The sequence below is a fragment of the Strix aluco genome, chromosome 12 (genome assembly GCF_031877795.1).
Source record: "Strix aluco isolate bStrAlu1 chromosome 12, bStrAlu1.hap1, whole genome shotgun sequence".
Taxonomy (NCBI): Eukaryota; Metazoa; Chordata; class Aves; order Strigiformes; family Strigidae; genus Strix; species Strix aluco.
This window is the reverse complement of record NC_133942.1, coordinates 5,953,594-5,978,773: the sequence shown is the minus strand read 5'-3', so window position 1 is coordinate 5,978,773 and position 25,180 is coordinate 5,953,594. Positions and strand designations below refer to the sequence as shown.

The window sequence follows — 25,180 nt, the reverse complement described above, 5'->3', positions numbered from 1 at the left end:
GTCTTAAGAGGACACATTCAAATGTCTATAAAAGGCAAATTGAAGCCTATTCCAGTAACACTTCAGCTTGAATGGGTGGTCGGAGGACCAAAACTCAGAGCAACCCTTTCTGGGGCAATGTGTTCATCTCCCATTCTCTCTTGTTGCAGTGGACATCGACGTTGAGGATTATTACCCGGCCTTCCTGGACATGGTGCGCAACCTCCTGGATGGGAACATGGACTCGTCGCAGTACGAGGACTCCTTGCGCGAAATGTTCACCATTCACGCCTACATTGCCTTTACCATGGACAAGCTGATCCAGAGCATTGTTCGACAGGTGACTGCCAGCAGAGGCTGATGGAGGGTGGATGGTTCGGGCTAGAGAAAGCAGCCAGGTTGTTTGCTGCGGTGAGAGCCCAGGCCCACATTGTAGGGGGAGTGTTGTATGCCTAATTTCAAGGCTAAGCAGGTAAATTCTGGGTGTTTTTTAACCCAGCTCAAACACTCATGTAAAGAGACGTGATAAAAGGTAATTTCTGATGTATTTAAACTATTGAGAATATCCCCTCTGTGCATATAGGGTTCTCCCTTTGTTTTCCAGAAGTCTCAGGATACAAGTATTCAACTTCAAAGTGTCTCCAGAGCTAATTAATCTTGCTTTAGCTTTGAAAAATAATTAAATGACATTTAAATAATTTCTTTCCTTTTCACCAGTGCTGTAGGAACAGTGCATGCCTTTTCTAAAAACCTTTGTCTCCTTTATCTGGCTGTTTAAGTAGCTCATTTTGGCTGTTTAGTCCTTTTATTGGGCTGGTAGGAAGAATGTGTGACCAAGGGAAAAATTCTTCATGTGCCTTTTTGTAGCATAAAGAACAAAAACAGACACAAGGGGCTGGAAGTGAAATGGCTTGAAAGGCCTTTCGTCTTTCAGAAGGGTAGAGCTGCTTTTCAGAACTCCTTCACTTCAGTCCAGAGATTAACTGAATTCAAAAGACAGTTGAGAGACTTTTGATTCTTAAACTTGTACAAAGTAAGGATTTGATACTAAATCTCCCACCCTTCTCCTCAGACACAGGAGCAGCTCCTTGCTGTGGAGGGGATACACTATGTCACAGTGCTCTAGCCCTTCCTCCCCTGCTGCTGATCAGGATGTTCCCTGCCTGTAGTTTTTCTGAGTAGCTGTACTTTGCCACCTGCTAATTTTTTTAAAGATACTGTCTTTTTTTACATAGCAGCAGAGATCATCTGCAACTAGAAGTTGTTACTAAAAATGTAGCCTTAAACTCGTGCTTTTTCAGTCTTTTTTTTTTTTTTTTTCCTTGGGCTTAAACCCATGGTTACATCTTTTTTTTCTTTCTGTGCTGATGGGCATGTAGCACACTCCCTGACAAACACCTTCCCTGTGATCTTCCTTTTTGCAGCTCCAGCACATAGTGAGCGATGAGATCTGCGTGCAGGTAACAGACCTCTACCTGTCAGAGAACAACAACGGAGCCACAGGAGGTCTTCTCGCTTCCCAGTCTTCTCGTACTCTTCTGGAGGCCGCGTACCAGCGCAAAGCTGAGCAGCTCATGTCAGAGGAGAACTGTTTCAAGGTAAAGCCAGGCTGAGAACTGTGGTGTAAAAGCAGCAAGCAGTGAGGGAGATGCCTTTTAGGAAGGGAGAAGTACCAGTCCTTTAAAAAATGAGCCTTGTTTAGGCACCCAAGAGCGCTGAGGACTTTCCATAGCTCTGAAAGTTGAAAGGAAAGTTTTGGTGGCATGTCCCCCAGCTTTTGGCACATAGCTGGGGGATAGGTTATGCTTCTGTAAAGGCCCCTCAGAAACAGGATTTCAGGGAGAAATGGATTTCCTGGAATAGCAAGGAATATCCCTTGTGCTTCACAACATCTTTGGGTTGTATCATACTGACTGCTTTGCTGTCACCCGTTTTAATTTGTCAGCTCAAACTCTCCCATTTCTCTTGTGTCTCAATCTTTGTTAACTGTGGGGACATCTGCTAATACTGACTGGGCATTAAATCATTGCTGACCGCATACATTGCTAAATAAACCTGGTGCACTGTGCTAATCAAATCCATACTTCCTTCGCCTAAGATGCAGGAAGTGGTCAGGCCCTTTCTGAGCAAGTAAAGTACTTTGGATAAAAGCCTGCGTGTATAGTCTCTTCCCTTACCCTCAAACTTATTTTGGGGGCTCAAGAAGGACCCACACTGCTCCAAAAACAACAAGAGAGGTTTTCAAAAACCTTTACAATTTTTCTGTTCCTCAAAGTTGTGCAATCTGGCTAGTGTTTTCCCTTTGCTGTCAGGCATGTGGGAAGCCGTTTTTTTTTTCCCCTTAAAACTATGCCAACTTGCTTCATTCTCCCTTTACCCCAGTGAGATTGTTTTTTCTATTTGAAATCTCTTACTGAAGTCCTTTCTGCCTTTTCTTTATAGCTGATGTTCATTCAGAGCAGAGGTCAAGTTCAGTTAACCATTGAATTGCTGGACACGGAAGAGGAGAACTCCGATGACCCTGTAGAAGCAGAGGTAAGAGCAGCTTGTCCAGGGAGCTGACTGTGATGGTCAGGGGTGCGCTGGACGAGGGCGTCCAGTCGACTGTTGTTGTGGTCTGTTAGCGCAAGATAAAGAAACATCAAGAACATGCCATAAAACTTTCCGTGATGTGAGTAGGCAAATCCTTCTTGGCTTATTTTGTATTAGAAAACCCTCAAAACCATATAGAGAAATGTTGAACCTGCCTTTTTGGGGATAAGATGCACGGAGCGTTCAAAAGCAACCTTGTGTTCAACCACCCCGTGTCGCTGGGTGGGAAGGCAGTGGCTGATCTGTGCTCTGTGCTCGCTTCCAGCGCTGGTCAGACTACGTGGAGCGGTACGTCAACTCCGATTCTACCTCCCCTGAGCTCCGGGAGCACCTGGCCCAGAAACCGGTCTTCCTGCCGAGGTGAGTGTCCCGGCTGTGCTGTGAGCCCTACCCGACGGGCTGTATCTGGGCCGTGGCGGGTGCAGCGACTGCGCTCCACCGCAGTGCTGTATTTGAACGCCACGGCAGAAGCTGCCGGTGCGGTGTAGAGGTGCCGTGCTGCTGTCCATCCTGAAAGCCTGTGGGTCCACCCCAGGCTCCTGCTCTCCCTTGACTGAGAGACAGCATGGTCCATGGCTAGCAGAGAGGGCTGGGGCTGGCCACTCGCCATGTTGGGGTTTTTTTTGGCAGTCCTGCTTTGGCTTATGGTAACCCTCTACCTGAAAACAGTGGGTGTCACATCAGAGCTCTTCATGAGCAGGGAGTTGGTTGCACAGTAGCCTCAGAATATCTCAGAAATGAGATAAGCCCAGTGGGCTGACTTGTTACAGGGGTCTGAGCCTGAATGACTGCAACAGACTGTTGTGCTCCAAGCTGTTTGCCGGGCTCTTGAGTGGCCAGCACAGATCCACCAGCTCCCTCCAGCCTGGTCCTGCTGGAGGGTGAGCACTAATTCCAAGAGGGGTTCTCTGGTTTGCAGGAATCTGAGGAGGATCCGTAAGTGTCAGCGTGGTCGGGAGCAGCAGGAGAAGGAAGGGAAGGAGGGAAACAGTAAGAAGTCCATGGAGAACGTGGAGAGCTTGGACAAGCTGGAGTGTAAATTCAAACTGAACTCCTATAAGATGGTGTACGTGATCAAATCGGAGGATTACATGTACAGGAGGACCGCTCTGCTGCGAGCTCAGCAGGTAGGAGCGAGTGGGCAGCTGGTGTTTCCTGGGATCCCCTGCTCCCAAAGGTCAGGTGGGGAGTCTCGAGATGAAACGTCCTTGGGGATCCTGATCAGTAACATTTAGCTGTCTTTGTGTTGCCAGGAGGATGGTACTCTATTTTGTCCTCCCAAGGCACTAAACATCTGGATGTTCCTAAGGCGTAATCTTTTGTCTTCCACCTCTGACTTTCATCGTCCTCCCACCTCTCCTCCCTTCTTTCCAGAGTGTTTTATTATGGTAGGACAGTGGTGTCAAGCGTAAGCGCTCAAATCTCTTCCAAGAGGTGCTTCCCATGGGTGGTGGTCCCCCTGTTTTAGGGAAGACCTGTCTTCTGCATGTTCTTGTGGTGATGTCTGAGAGTGCCTGTTCTTCCAGTGCTTCCCCAAAGAGGAATCAGAATGCAGAGCATCAAATGCCCTCTGTCCCCATGGATCCCTCTGGGTACCATCCCCTCATCGTTTCCCATCCCCAGAGTCACAAGAGAGCGGGAGTCCTTCGGTCGCTCCCACATGGCAGAGCACAGCCAGCATGTGGCAGCAGCTCCAGAAAAGCTGGTTTTGTGACAAGGATGGGAGCGGTGAGGTCACCCGTACAGAAAAGTCCCCGTGGGTATTTTTCTGGGACTTGGAAGTCCTGGACCCAAGGGTCAGTGACATCTCACATCTAGCAGTCAATGCTTATGATTGCTGATTTAAATTGGAATTCGACTTTTTTGAAGTTACTCAAATTTGCTTTTGGTTCTCTGTGCCAAAAAGCAACTGTTGGGACAAGGGAAGGAGGAGGTGAGTGGGATGGGTGGGGAGGCAGGGGAGCGGAGATGAAGGAGGGGAAGGAAGTGTTGGCTCTCCGGCTGTTCTTGAGCTGTAAAGGTTGAGGTTTATTCAAGCTGAAAACAGCCTGTGACTCCAGATTGGCCAAATTCAGGAGAATTCAGTTGGAGAAAGCTGATCTGGTCTTCTGAACACTTTGACACTCGGTTACTTTCCTCCTCCCATGGGAGTATTTCCAGCCAACAGAGAAAAGGAGGGAGTTTAACAGCAAACTCCAGTTCTAGTCTGGCTACTTAAGACTCGAGGTTTGAAATACTTCACTATAATTTTATTATCATCTGTTTAAAACACAATGTTAAGCAGAATGCCATTGCTTAGAATGTAAAAGAAAGTGAAGCCTGCCAGATTCAGGCGAAAGTTACTGACTTAAGCAACTAAAAGCAGAGGTACCCAAGAGGCTCATCCTTCACAGCTCTGGTTTAGTCATATATTAGACTTTCAAAACAACTACTTACCATCTGTTTCTTGCTGATGAAATACAAATAATAGTTTTTATTTCATTAGTTGTAAAGTAATTTAGTTAAACTTGCATTCATACTAAGGATTTTGATTGGATTCCATCTATCCCATTCAACCGGCACAAACCTCAAGGAAAAGTAAGCTCATACACATACTATGTGCTGCTGCTTTTCACAGAGAACCCGAACATAAGTCAAATTATTGAACTGTTAAATATATAGCATACAGCATAGCCCCTTGGTTACCAAAGTACACTGAATGAGCTGCAGAAGCTACATGGAACTACAAATCTATTGGATTTAACAGTTAACACTGAGAAGCAGTCAGTCTTCAGGAGAAGAACAAAACAAATAATAAAAGACATTGTTTTAATCTTGAGGTTTAATTATATTTGCTGTTTTCAATTATGCCTGTACTCATGGCTTTCAAGCCATGGCTTTAAACCATCTGTCCTGGATTTTACATTCCTTAAGCAGATGCTCCTACTCAAAAATGTGCACAGTTTTTCCTCTCCTGATGCTTCTGTTAAGCCAGTGGTTCTCAAACCTTTTAGACCTGACCCAGTTCTTAATTTTCCATAGCAGTTGGGTCCCGTGACATGACATGCATGTTGAGCTTGCTCTCTGCTGGGACCGTGCCCCTCCGTGGGGGGCTGGAGGCAGACCCCGAGGGCTGGGGAGAGCAGGGCTTACCTGCTCCGGGGTCTACCTTGGCTCCTGGCTGCTTAAGGAGGCGGTGGCAGCGTCTTTTGGGCAGTGCAGAAGGGATTCCCTGCTGGGCATGCAGCTCTTGGGCTCCCGCGGGATGTGTGCTGTGTCCCCAACCTGAGAGCTGCTGTATTAAACAAAGAGCATAAACCTTTTGGTATTTCTGACTTCATTTTGCTACTGTAATTGCTTTGGAGAGGAGACGTGGGGGTCTTTATCAGAGCTTTTCCTAAGTTGTTAGCAAGGGCCGGTGTCTGCGTTACAAATTCCCTCTGGCTGTTGATCCCCTTGGTTGTGTCAACCTGCAGCCGAGCTTTGTGTAACGCTGCGGTCTGGGGGCTAAAACCACCTTTTTCTAACCCCTCTTCCTATTTCTGTAGTCCCACGAAAGAGTGAGCAAGCGCCTGCACCAGCGGTTCCAGGCCTGGGTGGACAAATGGACCAAGGAGCACGTGCCCCGCGAAATGGCAGCCGAGACAAACAAGTGGCTAATGGGCGAAGGGTTGGAGGGCTTGGTGCCCTGCACCACCACCTGTGACACAGAGACCCTGCACTTTGTGAGCATTAACAAGTACCGCGTCAAATACGGCACGATATTCAAGACACCATAAAACTCCCCCGGGGCAAGGGAAGAGCCCCGGAGATGTGTGTGTGTGTGCGCGCATCAAGGAAAGGAGGAAGATGCCTTTCTCCCCTCACTGTGTATCTCCGTAACATGGCCACTTGACTAGTGCGTGGCTGGTACAACCTGTCACCAGCGGGATTCCCTGTAGGGACGTGGGTCTCCGCTGGCGCCCGCTGGGACCGTGGGCCACCGGCCCTTTGACTTCGGCACGCGTCCCCGGAGGGCGGGAAGGACCCTGCTCTGAACTGAGCCATCCCAGAGAAACACAACGAGCTCGTACACACCAGCAGTGTTGAGGCTTTGACTCCCCAGAGGCCCTGAGCGGCGAGGGAAGAGAACCGGAGGCTCTCCACGACCAGACCGCTTGGATGTGTCCCGAAATCCCCAGGTGCCTGTCGCGACCGGATTCTCCTCTCTTTACGCTGCCGCCGGCCGGCCGGGCTCCTGCGCGGGGCCATGGGGCAGCCCCACGCCAGCCACCTCATGGAGCGGACCCTGGGTTCCTCTCGCCTCCCTCTCCTCCCTCCCAGGCTGGACTCACCCCGTGCAGATCGGTCTGTCCTTTCTAGTGCCAGTGGAACTGTTTTGTTTTGTTTTTTTTTTTTTTTTTTTGTACCTGCTTGTTTACTAGTCTCTCCTAGTGCCATGCACCAGCTTTTCACACACATGTACGTACACACACACAACAGAGAACAACACGATTTTAACATGTTCCCCTCCTTTTTTGTAAATAAATGTACAAATTGTCAATTTTTTTTGGTTTTTTTTGGTTGGTTTTTTTTTTTTTTTTTAATTAAAGGAAGTATGCTTGATGTGCTAGCATAACTGTACTAGCTTCTTGTGTACCATAGTACCAGGTGGCTTGAGAATTAGTACCGACAGACAGACCGACGGAGACATTTATTACACTTTTTACCAAAGGGAGTTATCATTGTAGTGCTTTTGTGTGGAAACTTTTTTCTCCTTTTTTTGTAAATAAAAACAATGTCTTTGTTCTTAACTGGAGGAAGACACTCGCTCACCCACAGCCCTGTTCCTGGTCTGAAAGGCACCGTGCAGCATGCAGTTTTTGGGTGGGGAAGGGGAGGGGGGGGCACATCCGACCATTTTAAATGATTTGGCTTCACAATCTGAGAGGAAAAAGCAGAGGCAGTGTGTGTGTTTTGTGGTTAACACAACCGAGGTATAAGCAGCCTGTTAAGATATATAAATATATAGTATATAATTTTAATTTTTTTTTAATTTTTGTTTTTCCTGGTGGGTAATTTTTATCCACCTAGTCTTCCAGCTCCAAGGACCTTCGCTTTTGGGAAGTGTTGCTGAGCTACTTAGCTGGGGTTGATTGTGCTGATGTATTTTTCCCTCTCAGTATTGGAGAGAACATCATCTGAAGTACCAAACCAGTATTTGATAGAGCTGCTCTGCGTGTGTGTTTGTGTGTGTGCGTGCGTGCAAGAGAAGGGCAAGGGGCTGGGGCGGGTCTCGGTGCATTTCACTAGTGAAATCTGCATATGGGATATATATTTTTTTAAGTATAGAAGTTTAGCGCTGGCAGATATTTAAAACACGGGGGAAGATTCTGATTTTAAAAAAAGAAGTCGGCATGGACTTCGTAAGCCACGACAGACACAACTGCACTGTCTCTCCTCCTCAAAGGAGGCAGCTTTCCTTGCACAAACCCATGCTGCCAGTCTTAAGCACCCAAAACGGCTTCCGTCATCCCTGGCTAGGGAGCCGTGAGCAAGGCTTTGCCGCTGCTTAAACCTCTCCCAGGGATTTATTTTTTTTCCAAGACAGCAGGTAGTCTCCTCCCGGCACTGGAACTGCCCTCCCTTCCACGGGGAGAAGCTGGGGAGTGGGTCCCGAGAGGGACACGTGCCTCGCCAGCTGCGCCAGGAGAGCCGGGGTGGAAGCGCGCGGCCCTGAGAGGCCACTATTCATTGGCAGCCAATGTGCAGCAGGCAGATCTTGAACGGGAGCCTCCTATGGAGAGAGGGAAAGAGAGGGAAGAGCCCAGCGGGGAATATTCACAGTTTGCCAGCAATAACTTACCCGTCTCGTTTCTCCTCCTTTGCTGTAACCGGGCAGGAACGGGCTCTTGCGTGTCCTCTTCCATTTCAGAGGTTTCACGCGCACTCCCCCGCTCTCTATTTCCCCCTTTTTTTTCCTGTTATATACTCAAGGTGATCTGGAAGTGAAAATCTTGGGTGATTTAGACTTTTGACCAGCTTGGAAGCTAACAGCTGCTGCTGCTGCTGCTCGGTGGGTGTCTTGTCCCAGGAGTCGGTGCCTGCATGTCATTGAGCGCAAGGGGGGCTGGCACGGATCCCCGGGACACGCCGCGGGGAGACCTCTGCCTTCAGCGGCCGGCCGCCCTCCCTCCGTCTGACATCCCAGCTCTGCTCCCAGCCTGTACAATAGCAGAGGTTTGGTTTTTCCTTCTTTTTATTTCAACTTGCTTTTTGTATTCTGTAATGTGATCCTCAGCCCACAATCCATGTGATTTCTATACAACTGTTGTAAACTTGACTGTAGTGCAGTATTTCCATTAAAATATCAGGGCTAATCATTGTGTACAGATTCTTCCTTCCTGATCATACACAATGAAATTCTGGGGCGCTTCTGCGGGGAAAAGGGAGAAGGAAGGAGGAGAGGTGGGTGCAGAACTGCTTAGGCCGAGGGATGGAGAGACGAGACTCTTGCTTGGGTTCTGCCTCTGGTTTCCCATTAATGAACTAAAACACGCAGTGTTTTGCACTGGCTGGAGGCAATAATTAGCAGTTTTTTTCCCGAAGCTGGGAGGGAGGGGAGTCAGCAGAGCGAGGAACGCCGCCCTCGGGAGCGCGTTTCCAGACCCACGGGAGGACGGAGTGAGCGGGGCCGGGCCAGGGCCTCTCACCGGGGAAACTGCGGTGCAGCCAGGCAGGCCCGGCTCTCTCCCAGGCCCAGCGCAGCGTCCCAAACCACCGGGGCACCCCCCCGGGCCGGGCGGGAAGGCCCTACCGCGGGTGGCCGCTGGACGCGGAGCTGCCGGGATCCGCAGGCCGCGCCCGCCCGCCCCGCGCCGCCTCAGGGCCGCGCCGCCCCCTGCGCATGCGCGGGAGAGGGGGGCGGGTGCGCGCTGGTGGTTTGGCGCATGCGCAGAGCACAAGGGCCCAGCCATCATGGCCGCCCTGAAGCACCGGCGCACGGCGCTGGAGCGGGTCGAGAAGTTCCTCTCCGAGACCTACTTCACCGACTGCAACCTGCGGGGCAGGTGGGCGGCGGCGCCGCTCTCTTGGCGCTCTTCCCGGGGTGCTGGCAGCAGGCGTGTCTGTGTGTGTGTTGGGAAAAGGGACGCATTGCTGGGAGGGCAGGTGCCTCAGGAACAAGCCTAAGCAGTAAAACTAAGCCAGATGTGCTGGACCATCCCTTGTAAAGAGGAAACCTGACATAGTTCTGAAGATGCCCGCCCAGGTTCACAACGAGCAGATTGGGTATTTGCCAGGTTTTCAGCAAGTCAGAACTAGTGTGGCCAGCAGGGACAGGGAAGGGATCTTACCCCTGTGCTCAGCACTGGTGAGGCCACACCTCGATGAGTGGGTTCAGTTTTGGGCCCCTCACTCCAAAAAGGCCATTGAATGACTCGAGCGTGTCCAGAGAAGGGCAACGGAGCTGGTGCAGGGTCTGGAGCACAGGTCTGATGGGGAGCGGCTGAGGGAACTGGGGGGGTTTAGTCTGGAGAAGAGGAGGCTGAGGGGAGACCTCATGGCCCTCTCCAACTCCCTGAAAGGAGGGTGCAGAGAGGGGGGATGAGTCTCTTGAGCCAAGGAACAAGCACCAGGACAAGAGGGAATGGCCTCAAGCTGCGGCAGGGCAGGGTCAGACTGGCTCTTAGGAAGTATTTCTTTGCAGAAGGGGTTGTTGGGCGTTGGAATGGGCTGCCCAGGGCAGGGGGGGAGTCCCCATCCCTGGAGGGGTTGAAGAGTCGGGTTGACCCAGCGCTGAGGGATCTGGTGGAGTTGAGAACAGTCGGTGTGAGGTTCATGGTTGGACTGGAGGATCTTCAAGGGCTTTTCCAACTTTGATGATTTTCTGATTCTGTGTGTCTCTGTCTGTCTGTGCGCGTGTCTGTCTGTCTGTGTGTCCCTCAACTCCGTCTCCAGTCCCTTAGGGGACTCTGCTCCCCTCGGACTGCTGCCAGACAGTGCTGCAGGGGCTCGGTGGGGCTCAGTGAACAAAGCCACACACACACACCCCCTGGCCAGCCTGGAGCTCTAGGTGCCGCTGGCACCCTGATCTTTGCCCCCCAGCCCTCCTCAGTGGGGCTGCCTGCTGGGCAATGCTACTGGTGGCCCAGCTCCGACAGGCCCCTTCAACGTGCCAAATTATTACTCTGTTGTTCAGTTAATACTCTGAGGGTATTAAGTGATAGCTGGATGGTACAGCCATGCTGGGGAAGCAGGGTGCTCCCTATCCCCATTCCCCGGGCTGCTCTCCGCAGGGCTGGCCTTATTAATCGTGTCCTGGCCACCTCTGACCGCAGGCTTTTTGGGGATCGCTGTCCACCGGTATCGCTCTCCTGCTTCCAGACTCCGCGGCGCATCCCCTACGATGAGGCCGTCGGGCAGGAATTCAGACCAGCTAAAGTGGGAGACTCCTTTGGGCCCACGTGAGTACCAGATTCCTGTGGTGCCGTGACTGCAGCGGGGCTGGAGCTTGCGTCTCAAAGTTACGTGTGTGTGTGTGAAGCCTCACAAGCTCTCAGTGGTGAAGAAATGAGATGATAATCCTCTTCCCTGTTGTGTGCTTTAGGTAGAAGGTGTCTGCCTAGAAGCCCTTAGGGAGATTTCATGAAGAAACAGACCGAGATGTGTCTCGTTTCCAAGGAGAATGTAGAGCTGGATTCATTGATCCCTTGTGCTGAGAGTTTGTGTTCATGGTTATGACCCTGATGCTTCTGCCTGTGCGCTTTGTCAGGGCTGGGAGAAGATTGGCCTTTTTTCCCAGCAGTGGTCAGAGACACGATGCTACTTTCTGTTTCTCTGGGGTCCCAGAAGAGACTGGACTGGGCCAGCACCACAGGGTTTGTGTGCTGCCTTCTGAGCTTCCTCGCCCGCTGGGGCTGCCGTGCCTCCTTGCAGCCTGGGCACTAGCCTGCCCTGGGAGTTAAGGGCACGATTAGAAGGGTCACAGGTCGGGCCCTGTCCCAGGCATAATTCAATTCCTAGTACCCCCTGGTTTCACTGTCTTTGGGGTGGCTGTGGGTGCTAGAGGAACAGTTTTCCAGTCCCCATCAGCTTGAAAGAGCGCATCACCCCGCTCAGCTTGGCTTTTAACTCACTGTCAAATCCCTAATCCTCAACAACAACTGACAATAGTGGGTGCCATGAGTTACAAGTTTCGCTTGGTGAAAGACCGACAGGTCAGGTCAGCAGCTCCCGGCGAAGGGAAAGCCCAGTGCATTTAAAAGGCCCAGAACAAGGCTGGCACGTGCAGGCACTGTGTGCTGCTTAAACTGAAGGTGTGTCACAGCCAGCCGCACAGGGAGCCACCTCCCGACTACGCCGTGTCTGGGGGCACAGGGTAAAGCAGGTCTGTACGGACAGGTAGCATCGTTACAATTGAATCCCATCAAACTTGAGTGCTGTCCCCATTCTGCTTTTTCCATGGAGGCTCTGGGGAAGTGTGGTTTCCCTTGGGAGAAGGTCTCCCCGTGGGCTGAGGTGCTACCTGCTCTCTTCCAGGTGGGAGACGTGCTGGTTTAAGGTGGAGCTGAGCATCCCCCCAGCATGGGCAGGGCGGGAAGTGCACTTCGTCTGGGAGAGCGATGGGGAGGGCATGGTGTGGCGAGACGCCCAGCCTGTCCAGGTAAGGAGGCATGGATCAGGGGTGTGCCAGCTCTGCCAGGTGCTCTGCTACATACAGAGTGGTTATCTGCCTTAGCCCTCTGCACTGGGGCGGTAGAAGAACCCTCCCTCCCATCTGTTATTTGCTCTTCAGAGAAATGCCTACCTGTGTTGGGGGGTGTAAAATAACACGTAGACCAACAGGAAAGAACCAAGAACAATTGGAGGTCTAGACAGAGTGGTCACGCAGAAAAACAGAAGGAGGATATGTAGTTGTAGAGTTGTTTAGCCTCAAGTGGCAATCTCTGAGGCAATAGGAGAGCTGTCTTTAAATACGGGAAGAGCTGCCGTGCAGGGAAGGGCAGTGTTTGTGCAGAGTCTGATGCGTGGGGTGGGAGAGAGGACTACTCTCGTGGTTTGCATGCTGTGCTGTCAGACCGCAGAGGGTCTGTGGGCTATTTCCAAAGTTAGGCCCAGAAAGGCAGGTCTGCTGGTGGTAGGTTTTGAGTGTTTTCTAGGGGTTGCCCCCGCCAGGAATTAAAATTCTGGTCTGCAAACCAGTAACAGCTAAAAATCCCTTGCTTAGACTTTAGCAAATCTGTCTTGGAGGAAAGGTAGACAAGCATTGGGCCTGAGATGTGAATCTCCACTGCCATCGAGAACAGTGGGACAGACTCTGGTCACATATGTCAACTTCAATCCTGCTTTAGGGTGCTGGAATGGCTCAGGTGGCCTTTTGCAGCCCTGCCCTGCTCTGTGGTGGTGTCTGCAGCATTTGTGTTACTGCTGGGACAGCAGCAGTTTCCATGCCGGTTGTTCTTGTGGGAAGCATTGTCCCACCAGACGTGGGACCAGGCCCCGCCATCCAGCTGGATGTGTCTTGTCCTCCCCGTCCAGCCCTCTGTCAGGGACCTGCGAAGAAAACGCGTGTTAAATGTGCCATCTTCCCCTGCAGGGTTTGACTAAGGAAGGTGAGAAGACCAGCTACATCCTGACGTGCAGCATGAAAGAGCTGGAGCCCCACAGGTGGGTAGTCAGCCTAGGCCGGGCAAGGTGAGATCCTTGTGAGTCCTGGTGCTCTGAGAAGTATCCGGCGTGCAGGGGCTCTGTCTGTCGTTCAGGTGGGGCCAGTCCTGCCTGAATCAAGCACTTTCCTGGCTGACTGCTTGTGATCTGCTCCCCGATGGTTTCCTTTTGGTCTTCACAGTCTGACGCTGTACGTGGAGCTGGCCTGCAACGGTCTCTTTGGGGCTGGCAAGGGCAGTATGATCGCCCCTCCAGACCCTGACAGGAGGTTCACCCTGAGCAAGGCTGAGCTGGTCGTCTTCAACAGAGACGTCTACGAACTGCTGATGGATCTGGAAATACTGCTGGACATGGCCCAGGTCTGTGAGCTCCTGCTCTTCCCTTCTCTCACCCTTTCCACCTCCTTCCACAACTTCATTTTATCTCCTTCTCCTGCCATTCCACAATTTGTCTCCTCACACCAGGAGGCCCTGGAGGAGCAAATGTTTGCTGCTGCTGCTTTAGCACAATTTCTCCTAGAGTAGGAGAAAACTGAACAGAGAGGAGCCACAGGTGTTTTTTTTCATCCACTTTCTGATCCAAGGCAGGATCCGTTAGACCAGAGCCCCCCAGAATGGGTGTGTATGTAACCTGGATTTAGAAAGCACATGAGCAAAGACTTAAGGTTGTGTCTGTGAAGCAGGGACACGGTGTTTACTTGGCACTGCTGGCAGAGTCAGATGTTGGAAGGAGGTAGCAGGTTCTCCCTGAGGCAGGTGGCATCAAGCTGGTGCAGAGAACTGCTGTGTGCCAGAGGATGTGCTGAGCTCAGAGCCAAGCTGTTATCACTCCCAATCCCAGCTCCTTGGGGAGGAAAACCAGAGGAGTTTCCAGGCACTGTACACTGCCAACCAGATGGTCAACATGTGTGACGTTACGGACCCCTCCACCTTCCCTGCTGCCCGTGACCTGGCTGCAGCCATCTTCAGCCAGAGGAACGGCGAGAGCCAGCACACCATCCATGCCGTGGGTCACTGCCACATTGACTCTGGTGAGAGCAGCACAGCACTCCCTCTTTGCTGACCTGGAGGCCAGGGTGTGCTGCCCAAGGGGAGAGCTGGCTGCCCTGGGGCTCCAGGCACTGGGTACTGTCCCCCAAGGGAAGGGAAAGGGACCTCTGTGCTGCCATACAGCTGGTCTGTCACCGAGGCAGGGGAACGTGTGGCTGACTGTGCCGTTTGGAGCACTGATGGGGCTGGCAATGAGGGATGAATTACAGACCACTGTCTTCCACCTGTTGGACTTCACCCCTCAATTTCCAGTCCCTGGAAGACTGTCAGTCTCAACAGAAAGGCAGTGGGAGAAGCAGGAGCTGGAGGCTCCAGGCTATGTTGCTGTCGGGTACTTAGCCAAAAGACAGCATTTTGCACTAGCATTTTCCCCGACTGATCTGTGAAAGGCAGCACAGCCCCATTCCCAAAAGAGCTTGTGCTGAGTAATAACCGCGGTGGGGCCGTGCCTGTCCCCGCAGCCTGGCTGTGGCCCTACGAGGAGACCATCCGTAAGTGCGCTCGGAGCTGGGTCACGGTGGTCCGTCTGATGGAGTGCAATCCAGAGCTCACCTTTGCCTGCTCCCAGGTGAGTGAGCTCCCTCTGGGGACCTCTCTTTCTGCTCGTGGCATGTTGCTTCTCCAGCATGACTCAAAACGAGATGGGGCGGGGGGTGACCAGGAGTGTCCTGGACAGTTGCAGAGAGGAGGGACATCAGTGTGGTGCGATAGGGTGGGAGCTGAGGCTGGTCTCTGTGCTCTGGCAGGCGCAGCAGTTCGAGTGGGTGCGGAGCTGGTACCCCGGGCTCTACGCACAGATTCAGGACTTCGTGGCGAAGGGGCAGTTCCTTCCTGTTGGAGGCACCTGGGTGGAAATGGTGAGAAGCGTGGTGAGCCTGGCTCGCCACACCCTCCCTGCACCATCCTTCTGGGACCAGTCCTGGTACTGGAGGGGGAGAGCAGAGCCTTTGCTGAGCCTGTCTGGTTGGTGATGGTCGCAGGGCCCGGAAAACAGCAGCTGCCTGCAGTGTCTAGCCTGGCAAAACTACCATCCCTCTCCTAAATCATTTCATTCCCTGAGAAAGGAGCCTTGCTCTGGACTGCCTGAGCCCTGTTCTGCCTTTCACCCTCTGCCAAGCTCTGCTTAGATCTTCCCCGTGGTCTGCCAGGTCAGGATGACAGCGGGTGGGAATGGGGTGCTCACAAGACTTCCTGTTGTTCCCTTTCCCCCCAGGACGGGAACCTGCCCAGCGGGGAGTCCATGGTGCGGCAGTTCCTCCAGGGACAGCGGTTCTTCCAGGAGCAGTTTGGACGGATCTGCTCGGAGGTACTTTCTCTTTTCCAGCACACCTTCCTTGCACACCAACTCCTTCCACCTCTTGCTACGCGTGAGGGTTTCCCTCAGGTTCTCCAGATACAGTGTTCAGGTGCCTCATGTTGGCCTTTTTGTAGCTAAAGCCACGATGAGTAAATATCTACTCCCCCATGTATCGTAGCACAGCCCCGGGCCTTGGTAATATTGCTTTGTAGGTTCCTGGCAGGTCTCTAGAATTGCTCCTTGTCTAGCACATCTTCTGTCCTCTCTGCAAGAAAGACTGAGAGCCTGACTACCAAGAAACCCTCCACGAGCTCAGGCTGTGACTTGTGGCTGGTGTGACTCACATGTGTCTCTCTCCCTCTGCTGCTGTCACCTCTGCTCCCAGTTCTGGCTGCCGGATACATTTGGATACTCAGCCCAGCTGCCCCAGCTGATGCGTGGCTGTGGGATCGGGCGGTTCCTCACGCAGAAGCTCAGCTGGAACCTGGTGAACACCTTCCCGGTGAGCTGTGCTTCCCTTCTTCCCAGGGGATGGACTTGTGGTTGCTGGAGTCTGTCTGCAGGGCTGGACCTGTTGGTTCCACAGGTCGAGCCAGTCCTTCAGTTCAGCTGACACAGGCTTTTCTTCCAGAATCCGCCAGTTTGTGGTGGTAGCGATGTCCTGTCAGGCTTTGGGGGAGAGGAAGGACATGGTTAGAGATCCCAGCTGGGCCCCTGGCCTACAGATTCCTTCTGCTTCCAGATGAGAAGCTGTGACTTGCGTGCAGGTCTAACAGACATCAAACCCAGCCTCTCCTCTGCTGCCTCCTGCCCTTGTGGCATTCCCCATCCTTGTGCAACTTCTCCTTGCACTGATCCGTCAGGGCATCCTGCAACCCTGTGGAGAGAAAGTGAAGGCCCAGTTTGAATCCTCAAGGGGCTCTGAAGTGCCTGTCCCCTGTGCACTTCCCTGGTGACAGAGGTGCTGGGCTTTGTGTGTTTGACAGGGCTTGTGAGGAAGCTTGGGCTTTTACTGCATGAGTTTTGTGCTGATGTGGTTGAAGTGTGCCCTCCATGCACACATTTGTGTGGGACATGAGTTTGGGAGCCTTGAAACACTGAGCTAAGGGCATGACCAGAGATTTCCTTTTGGGAATTCCTGGAAACAATGGGGCTGTGTTTTAGCATTTTGGCACTGTGTGGTAGGGGGGCTGTACGAGACACCACGATTTCCTTTGGCTCCCTTCCAGCATCACACCTTTTTCTGGGAAGGCATTGATGGTTCCCGAGTGCTGACCCATTTCCCCCCTGGTGACTCCTATGGGATGCACGGGCGAGTGGAAGAGGTGAGTGAGGTTGCCAGTCCCACACGTGAAGTGCAGTGCCAGCCCCTTGGGGCCAGACCTGAGGCTCCTAGGAGAGGGCCCTGCCTGGGAAGGGAGCTGGCAGCATTGCTGGACGAAGGCTGTTTGGGTGCCTGGCAGTCAACTGCCTGCCTCTGAGATGTGTCCGTGCCTGATTTTGGTAGTTTGGGCTGTGGAAGAGGGGCAGGACTGGGCTTTGCACCCTAAAGACTGACCTGGCTTTCTTCTGTGGAGCTGTGGGAGCTGGGGCTGGACGCCAGGGGATTGAAGCTGTCCAAAAATCCCTCTAGATGCTGAAAACAGTGAAGAACAACAAGGACAAAGGACGTGTGAACCACAGCGCTTTCCTCTTTGGCTTTGGAGATGGAGGAGGGGGCCCCACACAGAAAATGCTGGACAGGATGAAGAGAATGACTGACACAGACGGGCTGCCAAGGTGAGAGGAGAGCTCCTTTCCTCTTTCCTTGCAGGAGCACTTGTTTTGAGCCAGGCCTAGCTTTCAGCAGTGCCAAGTGACGTCCTCAGGGATTAGTACCGGGGCGGGTGCTCTTTAACACCTTTGTGGTGACATGGACAGTGGGATCGAGTGCACCCTCAGCAAGTTCAACAACGACACCGAGCTGTGTGGTGCGGTCACACGCTGGAGGGAAGGGATCCATCCAGAGGGACCTGGACAGGCTGGAGAGGTGGGACGTGCAAACCTCATGGAGTTCAGCAAGGCCAAGGGCAAGGTCCTGCCCATGGGTCGGGGCAACCCCAAGCACAAATCCAGGCTGGGCCATGAGTAGATTGAGAGCAGCCCCAAGGAGAAGGACTTGGGGGGGTTAGTCGGTGGAAAACTGACCATGAGCCAGCAACGTGCGCTCACAGCCCAGAAAGCCAACAGTACCCTGGGCTGCATCCAGAGAAGTGTGGCCAGCAGGTACAGGGAGGGGATTCTCCCCCTCTACTCCGCCCTCATGAGACCCCCCTGGAGTGCTGGGTCCAGCTCTGGGGGCACCAAATAAGAACATGGACCTGCTTGTGGGTCCAGAGGAGGCCACGAAGATGCTCAGGGGGCTGGAGCACCTCCCTTATGGGGACAGGCTGAGAGAGTTGGGGGTGTTCAGCTGGAGAAGAGAAGGCTCCAGGGAGACCTTCTAGTGGCCTTCCAGTACTTAAAGGGGCTACAGGAAAGCTGGGGAGGGACTCTTGATCGGGGAGTGTAGGGATAGGACGAGGGGTAATGGTTTTAAACTGACAGAGGGTTGATTTAGATTAGATATAAGGAAGAAATTCTTTACTGTGAGGGTGGTGAGACACTGGCACAGGATGCCCAGAGGAGCTGTGGGTGCCCCCTGGGGCATGGACGGGGCTTTGGGCAACCTGGGCTAGTGGAAGGTGTCCCTGCCCATGGCAGGGGGGTGGAACTGGAAGATTTTCAAGGTCCCTTCCAACCTAAACCATCCTGTGATTCTCTGAAAAGAAACGGTGTGCAGAGGAGGGCAGGGAGCAAGCAGGGCAAGCAGAGGGCTAGGAAGGATTGTTAGGGAGACAGAGTCTCCCCATCATCAAGGGCTGTAAGAACAGGTACATGGGACGGCCCTGGACTGCTTGCGAGCCCTCAGCTGAGCCGTGGGGTGAGTGACCAGCCCAGCAGTGGTGCCGGGCAATCAGTCCCTGCCTGGGGACTGTGCAGGTCTCTGTGGCAGGCAGCAAGAGCAGCGTGGAGTGGCAGAGGGGTAGGAGGAGGTTGAGGGGAACAGTGTGTGGTTGAGTTGGGGTTTCTGAAGCCTTGGCTCCGAGGCTGTCACCTTCCTGGCTGGGATGCCCTGTTAGCCGTGACACAGGTTTCTCCCCTGTTTATGTGTCTCTCCCACAGGGTTCAGATCTCCACTCCCGACCGACTCTTTTCTGCCCTGGAGAAGGAGTCATCGCAGCTGTGCACCTGGGTGGGAGAGCTCTTCCTCGAGCTGCACAACGGCACATACACCACCCAGGCCCAGGTGACTGCACACGGGCTGGGGCCACGGTCTCCCTTCCCCCCAGCAAAGGTGGCCATTCTCAGTTCTCTTCACTACTGCCCAGGTGGCTCCAGGCTTCGGGCAGGGCCCTTTAGGTCCCAACAGTGGGAGCCACCTTGTAGCCAGGACTCCAAAAGGCAGATTTATTGTCAGACTTTCTTCAGGGGGTGAGAAGGAAGCCTGACACAGCAGGGCCCCCTTAGTCAACGGCTGCCACGTCCTTCAGTTTAGCAGATAGTTGCAGAGCTTGGGTGAGGAATCAGAAGAAGGGGAGGAAGGTGAGAACAGAGACAGGGGAAGTTCTGTCCTGTGCTAGGAGATTCAGTTTGAAATGTGGCAAATAATAACTCACTGGTAATGGCAAAATTATGACACCTACAAATAACAAGCTTCCTGCACTGGAGCTGGGCTTTTGCTGCTCGTGTGAGAGATCCACTCTTAGCTACCAATTTCCTAAGCATCTTCGTTCTCTCCCTGTTTTGACACCAGATAAAGAAAGGGAATCGGGAGTGCGAGCGAATACTCCATGACGTCGAAGTACTCAGCACCTTGGCTGTGGCGCGGGGCGGCACGTTCCAGTATCCTGCCAGCCAGCTGCAACGGCTCTGGAGGTGAGGTACAGCAGCACTGATGGTATCAGGGGAGGATGTGGTGAGGCTGGGGACTTCAACGTGAGAGCTGGCTGCTCTTGGGGTACCACTGCCCATCCCCTACAGCTCTTTGTCCCTGCCTGACTCTGGGTAGAAATCCTTGCTGTCAGTGCACCAAAATTAGCCTGGACCAGTTGGACCACGCTGGTGTGGGCAGTTACTGGGCGGCTCAGTGGGCTGATGGTGGGAGATGGTCACTGATCTCTCAGCCCCGTTCAGCTGGAGCCAGAAGGGTGACTGGCCACAGCCTGTCTGCATCTGAACTGCCTCGAGTGAGCGGGAGAGCGGTGCGTGGTTAGGGTGTAGGGACCTTTGCAGATGTAGTACTGCAGGGGTGTGTGTGCACAACCCCTTCCATAAACTGATCAGGCCTCCACCTGGAAAGCGTTTCAGTGCTTTGCCTGATTCTCCTGTTAGAAGACAGCTCCAAAGCCTCACTGCTCTGCTGGCTGGAAGCTTTGTTTCTGACCTAAGCTTATTCCTCGCCAGTTTTGCCTTGTCTGAACTTGTGCAACAATTTATCTGGTAGCCCCAAGGGACAAAAAAACCCAGCTCTTACTCCCCACGGTTATGGTTTACTAAGATGACAGTTGACAAGTCCTAACATAAAGGGATTTAAAGGATGCTATGGAAGAAAAAAGCCTTTTCTCTCAGTGTTTGCCAACGGGAGGATAAGGAACAGTTACTAAGTTTGTCCATCTTGCAGACAGGGCTCGGTAAGCCAGAACAAGTCCAGTGCTCTCACCTGGTTTCTGTTCTGTTTCAGGTTATTGCTGCTCAACCAATTCCATGATGTTTTGCCAGGCAGCTGTATCCAGCTGGTGGTTGAGGACGCCCTGCAATACTACGCAGGTGAGCAGGACGTTTGGCTGGGAGGGCACTCACCCTTTGGAGCACTCTGGGACCTGCTTGGTGGGGCTGCAGAGGTTTCAGTCCTGGGCTGCCAGGTGCTGTGGGTCGAACCTGTGCAGGCATGTGTCTGTAACAGTGCTCACTCAACAGGGAATTAGCAGAGGAGCCAAGGGATTAAAAACCATCCCAAGTTACTGACTTCTCTGCTTGCAGCTGGCATGCCAGCATAGACCCCAGCAAAGGTTTGCTCCTGCCTGCCCACAGGCACTTGCAGTAGCTTTACTATAGCACCGCAGTTTTTCAGTTGAGCTGGCATAGCTCATTGTAATCTTGTAATAACAAAGTTAACAATAATTATAAAACTTTAATTACTTACTAATAGATAATAATAATTAATATTAATGAGTAATTGTAGCTTGGAAGTAGCTAAAGTGTGTGTACATCGCATGGGAGTGCCAGAAACTCTCTCAGATGTGAGAAACAGCCTGGCTGGATCCAGCTGAGGCCTTTTTGTTGCTCAGAGATCCGCAGGGCTGGCGCTCGGCTGCAGGAGGAAGCTGTGCAGTCCTTATGCAGGGAACTGCTGCAGCCCAAGGCAGGGAGCACCGACAGCACCCTCGTGTTGAACACTTTGCCTTGGGAACGGACCGAGGTGATCTCCAGGACTGGGCCAGCCGGAACAGAGACTTTAGGTATGTCTAACTTGGGGGTAACTCACGTATCAGAATTTCTTACAGGGGCAGAGACAACTAACAAAGAAATACTCTGCCTCTCTCTGCCCTGGGGAGGGTTTACTGACTTGTCAAATCACTCCTTGGGACTTTATCCCACTTCAAGTTGTCCCTGAATTATGGCTGAGGAAGAGGAGAGTTTGAAAGAGATGGTAGGTCTGACGTGAGAGCAACACAGTGTGACTCAGGGTTAGGTCTGGGGCAGATGTTGGAACAGAACCTCTTTGCTTTCCAGCTCTGGTGACAGTCCCCAGCATGGGCTACGCTGTAGTGAGGGAGCCATTGCTGCCCCCTCAGCCTGTAACAGTGAGGAGGCAGGTAAGCACAACGGCAGTTGTCCTCGGATCGGTGTACCCTGCATCAAAGGTTGATTGGGAAAAAATCTACAGAATCCAGCACGCAGCAAGGCTGCACACTAGATCTGCAACCGGAGCACTCCACTCCCACAGGTGTGGGTCTGTGAAATCTGTTTCTGTCTTTTCCCCAAGGAGGACGGCTCCATTGCCATGGAGAACGGGGTGATTGCAGTCTGCCTGGACATGATGGGGCGCCTGACCTCGCTTCAGCTGGTGGACTCCGAGAGGTATGGCTGTCACCCAGTCACTGGAACCGGGCTCCTCAAACCTCTCACTGTACGCCCTTCTCCACTGCTGGTTCTTCTTATGCTGCTGTTTCTCTGTTCCACTCTGTTCCAGAGAGTCAGTCCCAGATGCCTGCTGTGCCAACCAGTTTGCGCTCTTTGATGATGTTCCCCTGTACTGGGATGCCTGGGATGTGATGGATTATCACCTGGAAACCAGGTAGAGGAGCAGTGCATGCAGCACTTGGATTTTGACTTTGCTCTGAGGTTTGTGCCTCCCTGCCAGTCCCAGCTGTAACAAAAAGCTGCAACAGAGCGTTTGCTTTGGAGAAATGAGTGCCTGCTGTGTGGGAGGCTGGGTTGGGATTTGGGAACCAGGATCTACTAGGCTGAGACCAGTTCTGCCTTGATCCCTTTCTCTAGGAAGCCAGTAACAACGCTGCTGAAGCCTCTGGAAATCACCCTGGCTGGGGGCCTGCGGGGAAGCGCAAGCTTCTCTCTGCAGATCGGGGAAAGCAGCACCTTAACCCAGGAGATCATCCTGGATGCCACGTGCCCGTACCTCCGCTTCCTGACCCAGGTTTGGCCAGCGGCTGCCACGCAATGCGAACATCTGTGCTGTGCAGGCAGGGCCCTGGGGAGCTGAACCTCGTTTCTGAATTATGTGCCCCCTCCTGCTTCCTTCCCTGGAGCCCCCCGCTGCCTGTCCTCTGCCTTAGGGGAAGGCAGCCTGAGGGTGGGCATCCTGAGGGACAAGGGTGGAAGAGAAACCCACCCAGTTCATCTGTGTTCAGACTCTAGTGCAGTTTTATTGTACCTGCTCTGGCCTGGGCGCGAGCTGGCTGCTGCGCACCGGGGAAGGATAAGTGCAGCCCCCCATGGTGATGTCCTTCTGCATTTAGGTTGAGTGGAAGGAGGCTCACAAGTTCCTGAAGGTGGAGTTCCCTGTGCAGGTCCGGAGCACAAACGCCACCTACGAGATCCAGTTTGGACACCTGCAGCGGCCAACGCACTGGAACACGTCCTGGGACTGGGCTCGATTTGAGGTGAGAGGAAAGGCAGCCTGGTCCCGGGGCCCAGCTGCTCCTCCTGTGCAGGGGCTGCTTTTGCTGCCAGGCAGTAGCTCTGTGTGGTGAATACGTCCCTCGGTACCTCCTGCAGGTGTGGGCTCACAAGTGGCTGGATCTCTCCGAGCACGGCTTTGGGGTGGCACTGCTGAACGACTGCAAATACGGGGCGTCAGCCCACGGGAACGTCCTCAGCCTCTCGCTGTGAGTTAGGGCAGGGGCGAGCGTGGAGCTGCAGCAGTCACTTCGCCTTCTGAGGTGTCTCTTGGAAGTCAAGGCAATGCCTGGTCCTAAATGATCCTAGTTAATAAGGAAATAGTCTGGTATTAGTCTCAGTGGCTGACTGTCGTCTGAGAATTTTTGGCTGACTTAATTACAGTTGACTAAAATAGTGTAATTCCTATGAGTTATGCTCATAGATAATTCAGGAGAGATCAGATCTACATTTGCACTAAGTAATTTTTCTGTTGCTGGCCAAAACATACCCCAGGAGGGTAGGAGAGAGAAGGAACAGCAATGTTATGGATGCATACCTTTAAAGCTAAGAGAAACTCAGCCATTTCAGTTTGACTCCATCAGCCACAAGTTTCACAGGAAAACACCTTCAAATTTTTTTTTGCTTCTGGGGCTCTGCTGTTGCCAGAAACCAGCAGCATGTTGGCTTCCACCTCAGGTCCCAGCCTCAAGGTAGCAGGAGGTGGCAGCTGTCTTGTCACAGTGCTCCTCCAGTCCTGCACTGGGTGACAGAGGGTGCTGCCAGTCTCACCTACCTTGTGTTGCCTTAGGCTGAGAGCACCCAAGTCCCCTGATGCCACGGCAGACATCACGCACCACCAGTTCACCTACGCCGTGATGCCTCACCTGGGTGAGTGGGGGGCAGAGCTGGGCCCTGTGGGGACACAGAGGGCGGAGGACGCTCCAGTGAGCCTTGGGGTGAGCACGCCTCTGGCTGTGCATGGGTAGAGGCTGGCTAGAGGTTCTCGTGTTGCAGGTTCTTTCCAGGATGCCAGTGTGATCCAGCATGCCTACAACTTGAATTTCCCCCTCCATGCGGTCCCAGCCAGCTCTGCGCAGTGCCCGGCCTGGAGCGCGTTCTCCGTCAGCTCCCCTGCGGTCGTGCTGGAGACTGTCAAGCAGGCAAGTCCCCGGGGCAGAAGTAGGGAGGGTAGGCTCAGCTCAGCGCAACCGCCATCCCTCTGGTGTGCACATCCTGCTAGGCGAGGACAAGGGATCGTGGTCGTATCCGCATCCCTACGTGGGTGCTGCGGCCCTGGTCGTCAGCGCTGCACCGCGGCAGGGCGGGAACTCGTGTGCACCCCGACAGAGCCGCTCGGCTGCGGTCGCTCGGGTCAGGCCGTACCCCGAGGTGTAGGATAGGATGTGCCTGTCTCTTGCCTGAAATCCCATTCCCCAAAGGCCGAGGACAGACCTGAAGCCGTGGTGGTTCGGCTGTACGAGGCGCACGGCAGCACGCTTGTCGCCTGGCTCCAGACCTCCCTCCCCGTTCAGGAGGCGATGCTGTAAGTCCACGCTGGAGGGCTGTGGGCATCCGTGGGGCCGGAGATCGGCCGCTTCGGCCTCAGCTGCTGCTTTCTTCCCCAGCTGCGACCTCCTGGAGCGGCCGGCTGCCCAGGGCCGCCTGCCGCTGGAGCAGCGGGGCCTGAGGCTTTCCTTCACGCCCTTCCGCGTGCTCTCCGTCCTCTTGGTCTTGAGGCAGTGACACCGTCCGCTGCCGTTGCTGATGCCGCAGCAACCTGGACCCAATACCGTGAGCTCAAATCGCAGCCTGAGGCTTCCCCCGTCCCCAGAGCTGTGCAAGGACACGGCGGTTCCAGGGAAGGGCAGTCTCCCCCTTTTCCCCCCACCCAGCCATCAGAGCGGCACTTGAAAAAAACCACATTCTTCAGGAAAGGAGCAGAGTTCCCCCTGCCTGGCCAGGGCAGGAGGGCCCGGTGAGTTCCTAGCTAGCTGAAGCGTGGGGAAGGTTGTGGGACAGGCTGGCTGGCCCCACGTGAGCTCTGCTCCAGCGCCGGGGGGTTTGGGGAGCAGCAGCTTTCCACCGTGGCTCCTGTGTCTCATCCAGACCCTAGCAACGAGTGTAGACACACTACAGTCACTCCCCTCTCCCTTCGCCTGCCTCTTGCACTGCTCTTGCAGAAGGGGAACACAAGTAAACGAGAATTACGTGAAAACAAGCTCCAACCTGTTTTCTTATTGCCAGATAACACCACTGATCTGCCTCCCACCAGGGGCTTTGGTGTAGCTGCTGCTCCCTCAGCAGGATCTCACTCATGGGCCTGGGGAGGCAGAACTTACCTTTATTTGGGGGCGGTGAGGGAGGGGAAGCCTGCTCCAGCCCACCTGGGGAAGAGGCTGGGCACAGAGGGGTTATCCTTAGCACAAAAAGGTGT

General features: G+C 53.5%; 2 protein-coding genes across 3 annotated transcripts in view; both read left to right on the top strand.

Moving 5' to 3' along the window:
* The window catches only part of SIN3A (SIN3 transcription regulator family member A), a 34,322-nt gene extending 26,980 nt beyond the window's left edge, over window positions 1-7,342 (top strand). Inside the window, exons 16-21 of the mRNA XM_074836928.1 lie at window positions 150-319; window positions 1,404-1,577; window positions 2,422-2,514; window positions 2,837-2,931; window positions 3,491-3,698; window positions 6,099-7,342. Of these exons, the coding sequence (XP_074693029.1) occupies window positions 150-319; window positions 1,404-1,577; window positions 2,422-2,514; window positions 2,837-2,931; window positions 3,491-3,698; window positions 6,099-6,329 (971 nt within the window). The 3' untranslated portion in view covers window positions 6,330-7,342. The remainder of the gene's footprint in view (window positions 1-149; window positions 320-1,403; window positions 1,578-2,421; window positions 2,515-2,836; window positions 2,932-3,490; window positions 3,699-6,098) is intronic.
* Window positions 7,343-9,496: 2,154 nt separating this feature from the next.
* On the top strand, window positions 9,497-24,960 carry MAN2C1 (mannosidase alpha class 2C member 1). Of its 2 annotated transcripts, XM_074838074.1 has the most exons (26): window positions 9,497-9,599; window positions 10,869-10,994; window positions 12,070-12,193; window positions 13,127-13,197; window positions 13,379-13,556; window positions 14,038-14,227; window positions 14,708-14,814; window positions 14,993-15,103; window positions 15,460-15,552; window positions 15,929-16,045; window positions 16,773-16,868; window positions 17,177-17,322; window positions 18,748-18,871; window positions 19,379-19,500; window positions 20,306-20,391; window positions 20,913-21,083; window positions 21,358-21,440; window positions 21,611-21,705; window positions 21,818-21,922; window positions 22,126-22,282; window positions 22,605-22,748; window positions 22,864-22,973; window positions 23,555-23,634; window positions 23,761-23,906; window positions 24,186-24,289; window positions 24,372-24,960. In XM_074838074.1, the coding sequence occupies exons 1-26, from the start codon at window positions 9,508-9,510 to the stop codon at window positions 24,487-24,489; spliced, it is 3,096 nt and encodes a 1,031-aa protein (XP_074694175.1). In that variant the 5' UTR covers window positions 9,497-9,507; the 3' UTR covers window positions 24,490-24,960. The 2 variants fall into 2 exon arrangements, with proteins under 2 accessions (XP_074694175.1, XP_074694174.1); XM_074838073.1 differs by lacking the exon at window positions 24,372-24,960 and having other exon boundaries at window positions 23,761-24,274.
* The last annotated feature ends 220 nt before the right edge of the window (window positions 24,961-25,180 follow it).

Excerpts from the sequence above, each read along its gene's own strand:
- MAN2C1 (XM_074838073.1), top strand. The coding sequence starts at position 9,508 with ATGGCCGCCCTGAAGCACCGGCGCACGGCGCTGGAGCGGGTCGAGAAG. Across the intron at positions 14,228-14,707 it reads TCACTGCCACATTGACTCTG|CCTGGCTGTGGCCCTACGAG; the intron begins GTGAGAGCAGCA and ends CTGTCCCCGCAG. Across the intron at positions 17,323-18,747 it reads GACACAGACGGGCTGCCAAG|GGTTCAGATCTCCACTCCCG; the intron begins GTGAGAGGAGAG and ends TCTCTCCCACAG.